At 37.2% G+C, this 18,963-nt stretch overlaps 1 protein-coding gene across 1 annotated transcript in view; it reads right to left on the bottom strand.

The window, feature by feature from the left end:
• Positions 1-18,963, bottom strand: part of LOC150083497 (uncharacterized) — a 656,046-nt gene that overhangs the window by 93,819 nt on the left and 543,264 nt on the right. Inside the window, exon 7 of the mRNA XM_090377318.1 lies at positions 9,022-9,155. Within this exon, the coding sequence (XP_090233444.1) occupies positions 9,022-9,155 (134 nt within the window). The remainder of the gene's footprint in view (positions 1-9,021; positions 9,156-18,963) is intronic.

Below are 18,963 nucleotides of genomic sequence, written 5' to 3'. Positions count from 1 at the left end.
CACAGAGTAGCAAACCCCAAGACAAAATGCACTGGTCCCACAGGAACTAGCAGTTGTTGGTGACTCTATTGTCAGGGAAACGGGGAACATGCTATGTAAAAAGGATAGGTAGACCAGGACCAGGGTATGTCTGCCAGGGTCAAAGATTGATGACATTGTAGAGCAGATATCATCTCTTAAGGGCACAAATGGTGATACTGTTGTACACGTTGGCACTAATGATATTAAGAATAGGAGACTGGCAGAATTACTTAACAAGTACAGGTCACTGTTGAAAAAAAAGCCATGAATTAGAGTTGAATTTGAAATTGTCTGCAATTCAGCCAAGACATGATAGGAGGGAGTATATGATGACAGCCTTGTCAATCAATTTGGCCCTGGAAAGATTGTGCAAGGCTCAAGGGTTAGAACTTTATTCAGCCTGGTCTGTACTTGTTAACAGGAGAGACTGCTGCTACAGAGATGGGATACACTTAAATAGAAAGGGTGCAAGAATATTTGCTGATGCTATCATGGCAGTGTTAGGTGGGTTGGAAAACTTGCTAGCCTGGAGGGTACAAGGACTAATAGATTAACAGTAGCCGCTGTCAGAGGTAAAAGTGATTCTTGCACTAATTCTATTGAAATGCAATTGAGCAACAGCCTGGAAAGCAAGGCAATGGGGATTTCCAGTACTGCTGGGAGTCATAGTGGAACAAGTAAATACATGGGCTGTGTTTACATGGTAACTAAGAGTGGAAACAGGTGCATGTATTACTATACTTGCATGTACACCAATGCTAGGAGTATAGTTAATAAATTCAATGAGCTTGAAGTGCTAGTCAAGACATCAAAGGCAGATATTGTTGGGATATCATAGACATGGTGTCACACAGACATAAGCAGTGCAGAACTGGAATTTGGGGAGTACAATGCGTACAGAAGGGATATAAGGGAGGAGGGATTATGCTGTTAGTTAAGAAACACATAAAACCAAAAGGAAGTGCATCCAATTGATGTTGGTGGACAATGCAATTTTGAGTCTGTTGGGTGTAACATAAGCACTGGGAAAGGAAAAATGAGTGTAGGTGTGTGTTATAGGCCAAATGAATCTGACGAGTATAATGAGCAATTGTGCAGAGAAATAGAGTGGGCCAGTAAATCAGTGTCTATTAATGAGGGATTTTAATTTCCCAGAGATTGACTGGAATTTGTGGGTTTGTCACTCACTCACTATCAAGGCTTTTGTGGATTTATTGGATGATTGTTTTCTACAGCAGCATGTTCGGGAGGCAGCTAGAGGGAGTAATACTCTTGATCTGATTATCAGTAGTGATTCTTCATGCATCAAAAATCTGCAGATAAAGGAACCACTAGGTGGCAGTGATCACAGTGTGCTGAATTCGGATTTACTCAAAGAGTAACTACCATCAAGGGTAAAGGGAAGGGTTTTTGCTTTCGTAAAGGTGACTGCAGTGGTCTGAGACAGTATTTAAATTCTATATGGTGGGACCAACTGATGATGTTACCAACAGCAAATTCAAAATGGGAAGCATTCAAAGAATTAATCTTGGAAGCTACTAGGCTTTTCATACCAACAAAGAAATATTGTTCAAGATTTTAGCCTAAATGGATGTCAGATGAACTAATCAGACATGTGACAGAGAAGAAAAATGCATGGGATACATATAAATTACCATGTGACAAAGAAGCCTGGATAGATATAAGCTGGTCTGTAACCAAGTTACAAAGGAGGTTAGGCAGGCGAAGGCAGATTATGAGATATCTTTGGCAAAGGATGTAAAGAAAAACAGCAGAGTTCTTAACTTATGTAAACTCTAGAAGGAAGGGGTTGAATCAGATTTGTCCACTTGATATCGATGGTTCAACTGTTGATGATCCTGCTCAGGTAGCTAACAAACTAAATGAATATTTTGCATCTACATTCACACATTAGGATTATTCAGGGAGGGGAATGCCAGAGGTGTATTCAACACTGGCAGTAAGCTAGATAATCTTGTAATAACTGAGAGTAAAGTGAAGGAGAAATTGTTGAAGATAAACATAAGAAAGGCACCTGGGGAGGATGGAATCTATCCAGTTATATTAAAGGAGGCGGCAAAGGAAGTAAGCAAACCCATAGCCATAATTATGAGAGCGTCCCTGGGCTCAGGGGGAGGTACCCATGGACTGCAGATGTGCAAATGTGACCCCAATCCACAAAAGAGGATCAAAGGGAGACACAGGTAATTACAGACCTGTTAGTTTAACTTCTGTTCCAGGGAAATTAATGGAGGCACTGGTTAAAGAAGTGTTGCAGGATCATCTAGACAAGACTTCAGTTATAGCTCGGACACAGCATGGGTTTGTTAAGGGGAAGACTTGTCTAATTTGATTGGATACTGTGATGTAGTCACAAAGGAACTGGATGCAAAGAATATCAAAGTTATTCTTTGCATTCAGTTCCTTTGTGACTACATCACAGTATCCAATCAAATTAGACAAGACTTCCCCTTAACAAACATATTTGGATCTTAGCAAGGCCTTTGATACTGTTACACATGGAAGACTGCTGCACAAACTGGAGCAGTGTGGCATTGGAGGCAAATTGCTGCTATGGATAAAGGGATGGTGGAGTGGGAGAAGACAGAGAGTGGTAATCAATGGACAATGCTCTTCGTGGACTAATGTTATTAGGAGAGTCCCTCACGGTTCAGTGTTGGGTCCATTGTTGTTTTCTGTATTTATAAATGACACTGATGATGGTATATCAGGCTTAATGTCCAAGTTTGCAGATGATACAAAAGTTGGTAGTGTTGTTAATGACACTAATGACAGTACACTGCTGCAACAGGATCTAAAAAAGTTGAGCAGATGGGCTGAGAGGTGGCAAATGAAGTTTAACATTCACAAATTAAAGTACTACATATGGGAAGCAGTAATCCCAGAGTAACGTATCAACCCTGTGGTACTACACTGACAGTTGTAGAGAATGAAAAGGACCTGGGGGTAATTGTGCAGGCAGATATGAAGTTTTTTGAGCAGTGCAGATGGTCTGCAAGAGTAGCTCATGGTGTCTTGTCAATGATATACAGGAATTTTTCTAGCAGGGATAAGGAGGTGATTATCCCTTTGTATAAGACAATGGTCAGGCCACACCTTGAGTACTGTATACAGGTCCAGAGGCCTCATTTTAAGAAGGATGTATAGCTGTTGGAACGAGTACAGAGAAGGGCAACAAGATTAGTGAATAGAACAAAGGGTTACTCTTACGAAGAAAGAGTTAAGTTTTGCAAATTACAGTGTCTGGAGACTAGACACCTATGTGGTGATCTGATTGAGGTGTATAAAGCCTTGAATGGTTTGAGCATGCTCAATGCTGGTGGGTTCTTCCTTTTGCTCAGAATAATCACCTGAGAGGGCATTAATTCAAATTGAGATAAGACGGTTGTAGGACAGATGTGCGGAAGTTTGCCTTTAGCCAGCGGATGGTTGATTGCTAGAAGAAACTTCCATCTGTCGTTGTATAAGTTGATAGCTTAAACAGATTCAAGGCAGAACTTGACAAACATTTGGAGTGAGGGGATGGGTGAAATAAGGGGTTTTTTTTTTTTTTTTTGGCTGATGCTGTATAGGCTTGCTTTCTTGCATCACGTGCCCTTGCTAATGCTAAATGCTAAAGTTCTATTTGCATGCATGTGTGCGTGTGTGTTTGAGGGAGGGAGGGATTAAACAGATATACTGAATTTCATTTGGATAACTAAACGACCAATGGTACATTTGATAAAAAAAAAAAAACGTTTTTTGAATCTTAAAAATTTCTTGGAATATGTTTAGGTATTTCAAGAATTAAGCTGTGTTAAATATTCAACTCTGGCATGCCCTAATAGCCACTCCAAGAATTCCCAAAATAGCAAATACTAATAGCAATATAGTGCAAGGAAGCCACAGGCTTTTACTGCACTTGCTGGGGGAAAATATTTGCTTCCCCCCCTCACATAAGTAACTAGCCAGTTGATCTTTGAATTTATTCAAACTTTTAGCCTCAACTACCTGCGAAGAAACAAACCTGTTCCAGAAATCAACAACTCACTGGCTAAAAAAAAACTTCTTGCAATCTAGTCCAAACCTCTTATCCTGTAACCTGAATTTATGCAGAATTCTGGATTTCTCTATGAGCCTTCACTATGAGATTAAAAGTAGGAGATCCGTGGACTTACTTAACAAGTACAGAGCAATGCTGAGAAAAAGTTACCACTTAGGGTTAAATTTGAAAGTGTCTACAATTGTGCCCAGACATGATAAGCGGGAGTTAATGATGAGGGTCTTGACAATCAATTTAGCCCTGGAGAGATTGTGTAAGGCTCAAGGGATAGAATTTATCTCAGCATGGTCTGTGCTTATTAACAAGAGACTACATCTACAGGGATAGGATACATTTAAATATATGTATTTAAATGTATCCTATATTTAAATATATATATATGTATTTAAATGGGTGCAAGAATATTTACTAATGCTATCGAGGCAGTGATAGGTGGGGTGGAAAACTGTTTGCTTGGGGGGTGGGGGGGTGATACAAAGACAAATAGATTAACAACAGCTGCAGGCAGAAGTGAAAGTAATACCTGTTCTTGCTTTTGAAACATAAGAGTAAGAACAGACATAAGTATATTTGCATGTATACCAATGCTAGGAGCATAGTAAATAAATTTGATGAATTTTACGTGCTAGTCAAGTCATCAAATGCTGACACTGTGGAGATATCAGAGGTGTAGTGTCACAGATATAAGGAATGCAAAATTTGAATATGAGGAACACAATGTATACAGAAAAGATACACAGGACAGGAAGTGGGAGAGGAAGGTTGTTATGTGTTTGATATATTGGTGCAAGGGCTACTAAGGCCATAATGCACCTATTACATTCATAGTTGGTACAGGTTAAGGGGGAGGGGTTATGCTCTTAGTTAAGAAGCATATTAAATCTAAGGCAGTGCATCCCATAGATATGGGCAGTCAGTGCAATGTTTATCAGTTTAGTATGACACAAGCCCAGGAAGTGAGAGTATGAGTATGCTTTAGGCCTAATGACTGTGAAGAGCATAACAAATAGCTATATCGAGAAACAAAATGGGTCAGTAAATAAGAACGTCTTATAATGGGGGATTTTAACTTTCCAGATATTGACTGGAACTTCTGGGTTGATCACTCACACACTAGCAAGACTTTTGTGGATTTATTCAATGACTGTTTTGTACAGCAACATTTTAGAGAAGCAACAGAAGTGAGAAATGCTCTTGATCTGATTATCAGCAGTAATTCTTCATGCATTAAGAATCTGCAAATAAAAGAACCACTAGATGGCAGTGATCAAAGCATATTCATGTGTTTTATTTTGCTTTCATAAAGGAGATTATAGTGGCATCAAAAAGGTCTTAAATTCTATACAGAGAGACCACCTAAAGTTTTTACTAACAACAAATTCTAAATTGGAAGCATTCAATAAATAATCAGAAATGCTATTAGGCTTTTCATACCAACTATGATATATAGTTCAAGGCTTAGGCCTAAAAGGATATCAGATGAAGTACCGAGACATGTGGCAGAGAAGGAAAATGCATGGGATGCATATAAATTATCAGGCGATTCAGAAGCCTATGGTATATATAAACTAGTCAACAATTCAGTTACAAAAGTCACAAAGGAAGTTTGGCAAGCCAAAGCAGATTATGAGGATTTTCTAGCAAAGAATGTCAAGAAAAGCAGCAAAGACTTCTTTACTTATATTAATGGTAGAAGGAAGGGGCTGAATTACATTAGTGCATTTGATGTCGACAGTTTAGTTGTGGATGATTCTGCTCAGGTTACTGATAGGTTGCATAGGTATTTTGCATCTACATTTACATAAGAGGAGTTCTTTAGGAGGAGAGGGATGCCAGAAGTTTACCAAACTCTAACAGGGAGCTAAATGATTTTGTGATAACAGAGAGGAAAGTGGAAGAGGGGATCTATCCAATTACAGTAACGGAAGTAGCAAAGGAGGTAAGCAAATTCTTAGGCATAATTATGAGTGCATTTTTGAATACAGGGGAGTTCCCTTTGGAGTGATGTGCAAAACTTATCCCCAATTCACAAAGGGCGAATTAAAGGGTGCCATGTGTAATTACAGACCTGTTAACTTAACTTCTGTTCCATGAAAAATAATAGAGTTACTGGTTAAAGAAGTAATGTAGGACTATCATGCTAAACAGGAGTGCATTTTTGGTCACAGCATGGGTTAAAAGGACATTGTTCTTTGTGGACTAATGTTATTAGTGGAATCCTTCAGCATTTGGAGTTGGACCCATTGTTGTTTTCTGTATTTATTAATAATATTGATGAGGGCACATCAGGCACTAATGCCTAAGTTTGCAGATGATACAAAGGTTGGCTGAGTAACTACTGAGAGGTATAAAGGTATACTACTGCAAAAAAGATCTAGAAAAATTAAGCAGATGGGCTGAGAATTGGTAATTGAAGTTTAACATTGACAAATGCAAGGTATCGTATATGGGTAGCAGTAATCCTAGAGTAACATAACAGCTATGTGGTACTCAGGTAATGGAAAATGAAAAGGATCTGGGGTTTATTGTGCAGTCTATGAAGTTCTCTGAGCAGTGCAGACATGCTATCAGGAATAAGGAGGTGAGTATATTGGTGACAACACTTTATACCACTATATGCAGAACAGCGGTTGTTAGGTTATACTTACAAAAACTCATCCAAACTAATTCATTAATGAAGCCATCATAATATATTCAAAAATTGTGCATTATCCCTAGATTTAACACCAATGGATTATTATTTGTGAAACTTGCTTAAAGGGAGAGTACATAAAAATAATTCCCATGGACTGGAGAAGCTAAAAGCCACTAACAAGAATGAAATTAGAAAGGAATAGCGAAAGCTTAAAAAGCGGTACTCACCTTGAAATTAATCTGCGATGGTTTACTTAGGAAGCGTGGTTAATGTTTAAGTTGAATTGTTGAATTGAAAATTAAAAGGGAGGGAAGTAGGTAAAAGTTGACTGAGTTAAATAGGCGCAAGGAAATAGAAGTGTACACATCCAATCCTTGGTTGTCATCGAAATAAAGAGAAGAAGGAATAATTAAAAACTATGTAAGTGAATCCGATGAAGCCACTATTTAACTCAGTCAACTTTTACCTACTTCCCTCCCTTTTAATTTTCAATTCAACAATTCAACTTAAACATTAACCACGCTTCCTAAGTAAACCATCGCAGATTAATTTCAAGGTGAGTACCGCTTTTTAAGCTTTCGCTATTCCTTTCTAGTCCATTAACACGGTACTTGAAGATTTCTAAAAATTTCGTATTGTCAAGAATGAAATTGCAAATATATATGCTCAAACATTACAAAGGTAGTGCTGCATAGACTCTTCATCAAATATGATGAAGAGTCTATGCAGTATTGTAGAAAATGGGCCTTTTAAAAATTTATTATAATTATTTATACTTATTATCATTATAATTACTTGATTCTGATATTATCTATAATATTCTTATATTCTGAATCTGATAACAAAATAATTAATAAATTCTAATTACTGATATTTAGGTTGCGCAAATTTGAATCACACTATTATACTCATACAGCACAGAATTATTTAGGATTGGTTGGCAGCCACTGCCACATGGCAATCAAACTTTTTTTTTTCCTCTCAAAAATTCTTTTACTTAGGTGGAAATCTGAAACAGACACATCTAAACTATAAATAAGATGGTTCAGGGTCTCCCAACATAGAATACGATTATCTTATTGGCAGTATGGGACGGAGTGTCACTGTGAGGAAGAATGATCCATTTCTCAGTCTTTCTGGAATGCTATTATCTGAATGCTGCCTTCTCTCGAAGTAACTATTACGAGATCAGAACCACACACACACACACACACACGTGAATACATTTTTGTATTATCATATAATCATATAAATGTATTCATTTTTCGAGGTCATTCAAGTATGTTTCAAATAATGCTCCAAATCTTCCAGTGAGTGTTGTCATCTCATTTCTTAGTAGGCATAGTTTATAGTAAATGGCAGTGAAAATAGATTTTAAAATCAGAGGAGGAGTTGAGGCATCTGTCATCTATTGTTATCAAAATCCTCTGCAAGTTGATAAAATTGAATTAAATGATATATAAATAGATGTAGATTATAGTATTACATCAGAAACAAAATCAATGATGAGTTTTTAAATTATTTTTCTTGATTTTTCAAATTCTTTCACAATTTCTTCTGTTTTTTGCAATTTTTTAAAAATTATTTGATTTTTGAAAATCAGAATTTTAACTGTCCTAGGGTTTTAATTAACATGAACAATAATTTGCCAGGTGGACCATCCAGCTAGATCTCAATTATGTGACTCCATTCAAACTTATTCAGTTTTGTGTGAACATGTTAAAAGCCTGTCTGAACAAACTAACCCATATTCAGTTGTTCTTTTCTTTTAAAACTAAAATCAGCATATGTCACAATTAACATTCCAACTTCTCTTTATCCTGTTTATTTTTATAGCCAGTCCGATCATTTGCATATACATCATATAATACTGACTTGCATGTTTTCAGGTAGTTCTATTAACTCTTCTAGGGTAGGATAATTTTTCTGATACTGAGCATATAATAAGAAATATCTAAAAGTTTTGTTTGTGAAAACTTTTTAGAAATTAGATATGTTGTAATTACTTAACAGTAATTTTTTATTCTGAGAGTGAAAGCAACAGAAGTGGCTTTCTTTTACAGTTTTTTTATCACTGCATCCAAAATGTAATAGTCTGAATTTTGTTGCCACATAGTGTGTGTGTGTGTGTGTGTGTGTACGCGTGCGTGTGCGCTCAAGATAAATTATCATCAAAAATGACTTGCAATGAATATGCTTTGCAGTGAATGCCAATACTACATGCTATAAATATCACAGCATGTATTATTAAGAATTTATTTAAAAATAAGAAGGAAATAGAAGTGTGTAATACATAACTTACACAGCCCATTCTAAAGGTGCGGCTTTTATAGAATGGTAGAGAGATTTTAGAACTTCCTTTGGAAAGTTTTCTCCATCATTTAATTCAGCAAGGTTCTCTATAAATTCTCCACATGTCATCCTTCTTCCAACATTCTAAATTGAAAAGAATTTTTATTAATGAAAGTTTATAAGGTATAATATATATAATATCGGTGTAGATACACCATAGACAACTCTTTAGAAACTACAAAAGTTGTTGTAGTAGGCATCATTTGCTCTGTTTCTCATATCGTGCTCTTCCTTCACGACGAGCTGCCACAATATTGCACTACCTCGAATAAGTAACGCTTCACTAATAGAGAAGACCAGGGCTTTTTTGTGATGGTACGGCGTACCGACACCTTTTTTTAACAGCGTGCGATATTTTTATGCAGCACATTTCAAAATTTGAAATATTCAGTAATTTCTTTTTCACATGTTTAACCATTATTCAAATACATACGCTTAAAGTTATTTAACTAAATTTGCATTTTTCACTGTCTATTGTTAAGATATTTTCTATATAAAACTTTATAACCATTTCTGGAACTTTAGATTCCTCAGTCGGATGTCTGTTTAACAAACTTAAAATAGTTTCGGTTGAGCGAAAAAAAATTTCATATAATGAACAGATTAGGGAGACTCGGTACACACTGTTCACACTTCTGGCCTTTAGGCAATTTAGGCAATTAGTGCTGCTGCACGAATTAAGAGAGCTAAAGGGATTATTCCACTTAGTGATACTCGTAAATCCTATCCAACCACCTGTCCCACATACCGAGAACTTGCGCTGGTCAAGGGGTATTCCCGATGCAAACAATGGGGTCTGGTCAACCATCTACTGTAAGCGCCCTCTTCAGGAATTAGGAGAGAGTGGTTTTCTTTGCAAATAATCAACTGTTGTTTCGCAGAAGTGCGATTTTTTCCGTAAATGTTTCTGTAAATTTTTCATATCTCTATTTACATCGTTACAGTACCTCAATGACTTCCACATTTTGGACAGTTTCACGAAAAAAAAAAAAAAAATTCAAATATAAGAACTAGTTCAAAGAGCTAATGACCATATCGATGACAAGAAAAGAAAAATGAGGATAACGAAGGTATTTTTTCAGTTATTATTTCACTGATAATTGACGAACCGACCACAGTGGGTACGAAATCCACTTTGATCATTTACGTTCGAACTTGTATATTTGACTGTGGAATGAGATCTCCCGTAAATTTGTTTCTGGACTTGATTGAACTCGAAAGTGTTACTGCAAAAGGGATATTTCATTCTCTGCTCGATTGTCTTCAGTCATACAGCATGACGGAAAACTATTTAAAAACTCACTTAGTTTGTGTCACATGTGATGGTGCAGCTGTTATGATGGGTAGTAAAAGTGGTGTTACAAAACTAATGAAACAAAAATTCCCTTCTTTGTTGTTGTTTGGTTTTTAGGAGCATTAGCAGCTTAGGCCATATTGCTTGGGGATATGCGGTGGTCATTCCCTGACCTTTCCGCATCATCCGTATTTGGTGGTGACGGGCTCGAACCCCGGTCTAATCAAGAAGCGTGTGCTACGCACTGCTGCTCCTTCCCACCTGGCTACGGAGGCGCCTTCCCTTCTTTAATAGTGTGGCATTGCGCTAATCACTGATTAGAACTATCAGTTGGTGATACTGTGAAATCCGTTGCAGGTATCGATAGATTTAAAGCATTTATTGATAAACTTTATGTCATGTATAACGCGTCGCCAAAAAATGCCAGAGAATTGAAGGTGTGTGCCAAATTGCTGGATATTGAACTATTAAAAATTGGCAGAATTTTAAGCACACGATGGGTGGCATCGAGCTTCCAGTCTGTTTCAACTGTTTGGAATAACTATGAGGCGTTAATTAATCATTTTCAAGAAGCAAAGAATGACTTGATGCGGGACCAAAAAGAAAGATGTACATATGAAGGATTGCAGAAGAAAATTATGACTACAAACTTTATATTAGACTTAGGTTTAATGTGTGATGCTCTTCAAGAATTATCAGACCTGAGCTTGGACTTGCAGGAGCGCGATATAGATTTGTACAGGGCGAATAAAAAAATAGAAATTGTTGTACAACTTTTTCTTTTCTTTTTTTTTCTTTTTTTTTTTTTTTTTGATTTGGTAGTTGTTGGCGCATTGGCTTCTGTGGCCATATTGCACCTCCCAAGGTTTTTGCAGTACTTTGATCCAAGCCCGAGGCGGGAATCGAACCCGCGACCTTTGGGTTGCCGGGCAGGTACTTTTACCCACTCGGCTAGCCCGGTCGGCAACTTTTTCTTGAGAGACAAACAGTTCCGGGACAGTATTACAGAAATTCCGCCAAAGCTGGCGAAAATCTACGATTTCAAGGAGTTTCACTTCATGGGACAGACTACAGAAATTATTCTCCAATCGATCCAGGGGCTTTCTATAGGACTTTGAAACAATCAGTAGAAAGCAGGCTGCTTGATAGTAAAAGTGCTGATTTCGTAGCATCGGCCCGAGTACTTGATAGGAAACATTGGCCCAAAGATACTAACTCTCAAGTGACATTTGGTGAGAATGAAATTAGAAAATTATCAATTAGGTTTTGGTTAAATGAAAGAGATACAATTCGTGGGTTTCGGGAATACCTAATTGAAAAGACGATTTCGGAAGAATTGAAGAATTTAATGAATGCTCTAAGTACGATACCAGTTTCATCAAGTGAATGTGAACGAGGATTTTCACAAATGAATCTGATCGTCAGCCCAACCAGAGCTTCGATGATGACAAAAACAGTTTCTTCACTACTGTTTCTTAAAATTGTAGGCCCACCGCTGACACGCTTCGATCCAGCGAAATATGTCGATTCGTGGCTGCTTCGGAAACATCATCTAGAAACAGTAGAAAAGAACTCGGCATATTGGGTCGGATGAGAACTTAATAAAAATTTGGAATATTTTATAAAACTTCATTATGAATACTTATTATTTTTTTATTTATTAAATAAGACTCACCTTTGACTTATTTTTATACACTTGTATAATAAATTTATGCTTAATAAACTGTGTTAATAAAATTAATTTGTCGTTCTTATTCCAAAAACATTACTACTGAAGTAACAATATCAAGAAATAAGTTTTTAGTTTACTTTTCATATACTTTTAATTTTCAATTTGGTAGAGATTCAGTATCGGGTACAGCGTTCTGACTGCTAGCGATATGAGAGATGCCAAAAGGTGTATATAACAATATTTAAAAATAACTAAATTCACAAGACATATTGGTGTAGATACACCATAGACAACTCTTAAGAAACTACGAAGTAGTTGCTGTAGTAGATGCAATGAGAAACAGATCAAATGATGCCTACTACAACAACTACTTCAAAGTTTTTTAAGAGTCTATGGTGTATCTACACCGATATTATATAGATAATAAACTCTCAACTCTTAACGTATTATGCCTTGTGCATTTACTTATTTTTAAATATTGTTATATACACCTTTTGGCATCTCTCATATTGTGTGATTATACTCACAACTGGGTCGTCATGTCTGCAATACCAGGGTACCTACCCATCCACTGATGATAGGCCAATAGCCTAGAAATGGTGCTGTCTGGGTGGTGGTACTCACTAAGAATAAGTAACAATAGTCTTCTCTATTAGTGAAACGTTACTTATTTGAGGTAGTGAAATATCATGGCAACTCATCGTGAAGGAAGAGCACAATATGAGAAAAAGAGCAAATGATGCCTACTACAACACGTAGTTTCTTAAGAGTTGTCTATGGTGTATTGACACTGATATTATACAGATAATATATATATATATATATATATATATATATATAAATAAAAGTAAAGTAAATTAGAATGAAAATTAAAAAATAATGCCAGTAGCATGGCAAGACAGAAGAGCAAAATAATTAAAATTAAACATAATGATCAAACCAACAGGGAGGGAAGAGAAGGGTAACAAGAGTAATATTACTGCAGCAAAAACTTTCCATCTTAGTTTGATCATTATGTTTAATTTTGACTATTTTCGCTCTTCTGTCTTGCCATGCTACTGGCATTATTTTTATTTTTTAATTATCATTCTAATTTACTGTACTTTTATATTTCAGGCATCTTGTAGAAGAATATGCTTTTTGCTGCCTCTGATGTTTGCTTTATCTTTTTATTTTTATTATGAAAAAAAAAAAAAAAAACGTTTTTCAAAGAAAAATAAAACTCATTACAAGTCATAAGAGCATATTTTTGCAAGCAAAGATAAGAAAATACCCTGTAAGGCTCACAATTAACATTTAAGAATAAAAAATGCAGGAAAAATTTCCAAATTTATTTTTATTTTCTGAAATCTACCAAAAATGTTTTCAATAGAAAACTACTGGCCACTATAGCTATCATGGTTCAGGTAAAACAGGCAAATGAAAAAGGAAATAAATGCACAGCAGTTGTTCTCATTGCTACTTTGGAGTTCTTGGCACACTGGCTACTCAGATAATACTGAATCATTCTGTGTACTGCCTGTTCAAACAAGTATTCAGGAGCCAATTTGAATGTTATGTGGGCTGAAAAACCTGGAATAACAAAAAAAAAAAAAAAACCAGTCAAAAGCTTGAATAAATTCAAAAACATATAAAACACAGCAAGTTGACTGAAACCAAGTTGATTTCTGATGTACAGGTCATCGATGCTTCTAACTCTCAACAATGCAATGTATACTAGTTGCTGTTCGAGACTCTTATCGTAATTGAGTATGATTTCTTTGAAAGTTCCACCCTAAGATTTATGAACCATCATGGCATAAGCTTCAACCAAAGGAAATTGGATTCTTTTGCATTTAAGCATTTTACTTTTGACAGATACTGTGGCAGAACATCTGGTAATTGGAGTCCAGCCAGATTTTACACACGATGCGACAATATGTGTGGGTACGACTTGAGACGACTCTTAGTTCCAACTTTCTGGCTTTTGAAATGTAACCACAATCTTTTGATTTCTGTTTCTTCCATCTCAACATGCTGTAAAGTTCCGATCGCTCCATTGACCAAACCATTTTCAACATCGATGTTTGTAGTGATCATGTAAGGTTTCCAGTCGACAGATGAAATACGTATGGCAAACCGCCGGTCTCTGCTACGCTCATTTGATGGAGTTTTTTTCGCATACTAGTCAACTGTTCGTGACTCTTGTAACTGGTGAAGCAATTGTGGGCTGTACAATCGATGGTAGTGTTTCCTTCTAATGCTTGAGTGTTATATTGAACAAAAAATTTAAGGCCGCCATAGTCTAGTGGTCAACCGGGGTTCAAGCCCGTGACTGCTGAATATTGTGCTGTTTCTTGTATTCTGTCTATCTTGTGAAATCTTCTGACCATTTGGTTGTCCCAGAGTATAAACAGAAAATTTAATTTAATTTTTAACCCCAGGGGCTCACATCTGGTGAATATCGGCTTGGCAAACCCAGAGTCCTGAGCTGGATATCATCATTCTTCTCTTCCTTGGTGATTTATTTCTCTCTCTCTCTCTCTCTCAGGATAATTTGGGAATTTTTTTTTTTTTTTTTTTTTTTTTGGCTGGTGTAGCATAAGCCTCAGGCTTCCTTGCACCATATGCTAATAATAATAATAACAACATCGTTTTTATGATGAAACAAATGAACAGCATTTAGTACTTGTTCCATGACAAAGTCTCGTGTTATAAATCGACTTTATAACACGAGACTTTATAAAAGAAACTGAGAGACTGCCACAAAATTGCATCACCGATGTATGAGGCTTGAATATTTGCCTTGCATTCACTGGCAGCAACTGACACAAATCTCCACAAAATATGATATCTAAACCACCAAACTCTCAGGTGATCTCTTGCAGTCTGGCATTGATCGTATCCAAAATGTCAGCTCTGATCATGCAAACTTCATCGATGAATACTGCTCGAACGTTTTGAAATGCGTTACGATAGAGGTGCAAAGTTTCCCGAGCAAGACCACTGTGTATTCGTGGTCATAGCAACTTTGAACGGCAAATGAACTGTAGTACCATTGATCGCTATGGCCACCTTCCCCGTCAACATGCAAGCGACGAATGCATTGTTAAGCAAGTTGTGCACCTGACTTAATCGATTGTAAGTTGTGTTTATATCATAATTTTTAAGGTCTTGACACAGCCTGCTGGACCAGTAAAGTATATTTGAAGTGGTGTTGTGTTAGCTTGATATGTTATTCAATGCATAACTTCAAGAATCAATTTGCGTTGTTCTCTATTCATCATTCGAACCAACTTACAGTAATTGTCACTGGTTATGACATTATCTCACCAACGCAGATAGTGAGTTAGTATTAGTATTAGTAATGGCCGCATGGTGCAAGAAAGCCTATGGCTTATGCTGCACCAGCCAAAAAAAAAAAAAAAAACGAATAGAACAATGATAAAAAAAACTAACCATTAATAAAAGAAAAGGAAATTAAACCTATCATCCTATGCGTTTCCCTCACCCAAAGGTACTATCCAGATGACCTTTGAATTTCCCCAAACTGTCAGCTTCTACCACCCATGTAGGCAACTTATTCCTGTAATTTATAACTCACTGGTAAAATAAAACTTCCTGCAGTCCAATCTAAACATCTCCCCGCGTAACTTAAATTTATGTCTACTAGTTCCAGCATTCATTTATAATCTTGAAAATTTTGTCCTCATTCATTTTACTGATGCCTCTCAGAGCCTTAAACACCTCAATCAAATCTCCTCTAAGGTGTCTAGTTTCCAAACTCTGCAACCCACGTATTCGAGGTCTTTCTTCATAAGGATGCCCTTTTTCCAATCTCAACGGGCGAGTTACCTGTCTTTGCACCCTTTCAAGAAGCTTGATGTCTTGCTTCAGGTGCAGTCTCCATACTTGAACACAGTATTCCAAGTGTGGTCTAACAAAAGCCCTATATAATGGGATTATCACGTCCTTATCTCTACTCGCAAAAGTTTGATAGATCATCGATACGACACCATGGACCTTCCTTGCAACCTGTTTACAATGCTCAGAGAATTTTATGTCTGACCGTATCGTAACACCCAAGTCCCTTTCCTCCAGTACTGGGTTTAGTTGAACTCCATCAAGTGAATAAGTTATTTTGGGATTACTGTTTCCCAGGTGTAATACCTTACACTTTGTTGGATTAAAGCATAGCTGCCATTTTTCTGACCATTCCTGAAGTCTATCTAGGTCTCTCTGAAGAAGCTCAGCTTGACAGTGATCATTAACTACTCTACCAATTTTAACATCATCTGCAAATTTAGACATCACACCCTCTATCCCTTCATCAATGTCATTTATGAAAATTAAGAACAACAGTGGTCCTAATACTGATCCTTGGGGAACCGCACTTCTTACATTAACCCAATCTGAGGAATAGCCATTTATCACAACCCTCTGCCTCCTGCCCTGAAGCCATCCTGATATCAATCTAAGGATTTTTCCCAGTGATTCCAATCTGTTCCAGCTTATAAAGCAACCGCTCATGTGGGACTGAGTCAAAAGCTTTGCTGAAATCTGAATAAACAATGTGGAAATTATTCCCTAAATCGAGCTCATGAGTGGCCCTTTCAAAAGAGCGAACCAGATTTGTTAAACATAATTTTCCCTTTACAAAAAAAATGCTGAGTACCCTTGAGAATTTCAATTCAATGATCCTGAATTCCACCCTTGATCACTGCCTCCATGATTTTCCCTACCACTGAAGACAGACTGACATGTCGGTAATTTCTCACTTCACTCTTAGAACCACCCTTATGTATGGGAGATACATTGGCACTTTTTCAATCCAACAGAATCTCCCCAGTCTAGTGATGCTCGCATAATTAGCCTCAATAGTTCAATGCACTCAATTGCCACCTCCCTTAAGATTATAGGGTATATTCCATCAAATCCAGGAGCCTTACTGGCTGTAGGCTCGAAGGTTTTTCATTAAATAATCTTGTGAAATTTCAATATCATTAATTACATATTTTTCAACTTCGCTCCCACAATTTCCCATTGCCACAAAAGGTTTTTCTTCTGTAAATATCAATGCAAAATAACTGTTGAGTTCATCTGCAATGGCAGCTGGTGAATTTAATACTATCCCCTTTCCCTTACGTAAAGATCCGATCTGGTTTGTCCTGCTCTTCTTAGCATTTATATATGTGAAAAATTCCTTATTCTCCCTCTTTGCTCTATTTGCTAGTGATTTCTCATAAACTGCCTTTGCCTGTCGAACCTTTTCTGTGGTATAACAGCTACAAGATGATCTTGTAGCTGTTATAGGCTTCAGTACTTTTTATTGCTCTGTAACTTTTCCATGCCACCTTTTTCTGCTCAAGTAATGTGGCAACTTCACTATTCATCCAACTTGGAACCCTCCTCGTGGAGTATTTTTTTAATGGTAAATATGCATTCAAGGCGTCTGTGATTAATGTTTTAAAAGCATACCACAGTTCAATTGTATTCATTCTCTGTGCAATATCTACCCAGTTAATAGAGGCCATGTAGCACCTTAAGGCATCTAATTTCCTTTTCTGAAATTATAACCCATTCCTTTGCCTTTTACTACTGCTACCTCTCTCTTCATCATCCACCGTAGAACACCGTGATCACTTCCTGCTACTGGTTGCTTTACTGTCAGCCCTGTTATGTCATCTAATTCATGGATGATGATGAGGTCTAGGATATTCTTTTCTCTAGTACTTTTCCTGACATGTTGATACAAATAACAGTCATCTAGTTCCTTAAAAATTTTGTTCCCCATGTTGACTTTCCTTCCCATTTTCTCCAATCAATTAAGAGGCAAATTGAAATCGCCCATAATAAGACATTGACGCTTACTTTTCTACTTCTCTACTAGCTTCTCTAAAACTTCTCTTCTAGCTAGTATAGAAGTAAAACTTCTATAGCCTCAGAAATGAGTTTTCTGAAATCATTTCAATATCATCATTGTTCTCTTCAAGTCTGTTAGCATTAGCATTGGTAGAGGCATATGATGCAAGAAAGCAAGCTTATTCAGCATCAGCCAAAAAAAAAAAAAAAAAAAAGCACAACCACTACTCCCATTTTACCCCTCCGTTCGTTCGAAATACCTGTCCAGCTGAGCCTTAAATTTGTTTAGGCTGTCAACTTCAACAACAAGTGATGGAAGTCTGTTCCACAAACCAATTGCCGCTGGCTAAAGGCAAATTTCCACACATCTATCCGACATCCGTCCTTCCTCAATTTGAATTTATGCCCTCTCAGTTGATTATTCTGAGCAAGAGGAAGAATCCCATCGGCAGTGAGCATGCTCAAGCCATTCAAAGCCTTATACACCTCTATCAGATCACCTCGCCGATGCCTAGTCTCCAGACTCTGTAATTTGTAAAACGTAAGCCTTTCTTCGTAAGAGCAACCCTTTGTTCCATTCACTAATCTTGTTGCCCTTCTCTGTACTCGTTCCAGCAGCTCTACATCCTTCTTGAAATGAGGCCTCCAGACCTGTATACAGTACTCAAGGTGTGGCCTGACCAATGCCTTATATAAGGGAATAATCACCTCCTTATCCCTGCTAGAAAAATTCCTGTATATCATTGACAAGACACCATGAGCTACTCTTGCAGCTCGTCTGCACAGCTCAGAGAACTTCATATCTGCCTGCACAATTACCCCCCAGGTCCTTTTCATTCTCTACCACTGTCAGCGTAGTACCACAGAGTTAATACGTTGATCTGGAGTTACTGTTTCCCATATGTAGTACTTTACATTTGCCAATGTTAAACTTCATTTGCCACCTCTCAGCCCATCTGCTCAACCTTTCCAGATCCTGTTGCAGCAGCATAGCGTCAGTAGTGTCCTTAACAACCCTGCCAACCTTTGTGTCGTCTGCAAACTTGGACATTAAGCTTGATATACCATCATCTATATCATTTATA

Source organism: Mastigoproctus giganteus, chromosome 7 (genome assembly GCF_048544385.1).
Source record: "Mastigoproctus giganteus isolate SK-2022 chromosome 7, ASM4854438v1, whole genome shotgun sequence".
Taxonomy (NCBI): domain Eukaryota; kingdom Metazoa; phylum Arthropoda; class Arachnida; order Uropygi; family Thelyphonidae; genus Mastigoproctus; species Mastigoproctus giganteus.
The sequence above is the reverse complement of the archived record's forward strand: the minus strand, read 5'-3'. Positions and strand labels throughout refer to the sequence as shown.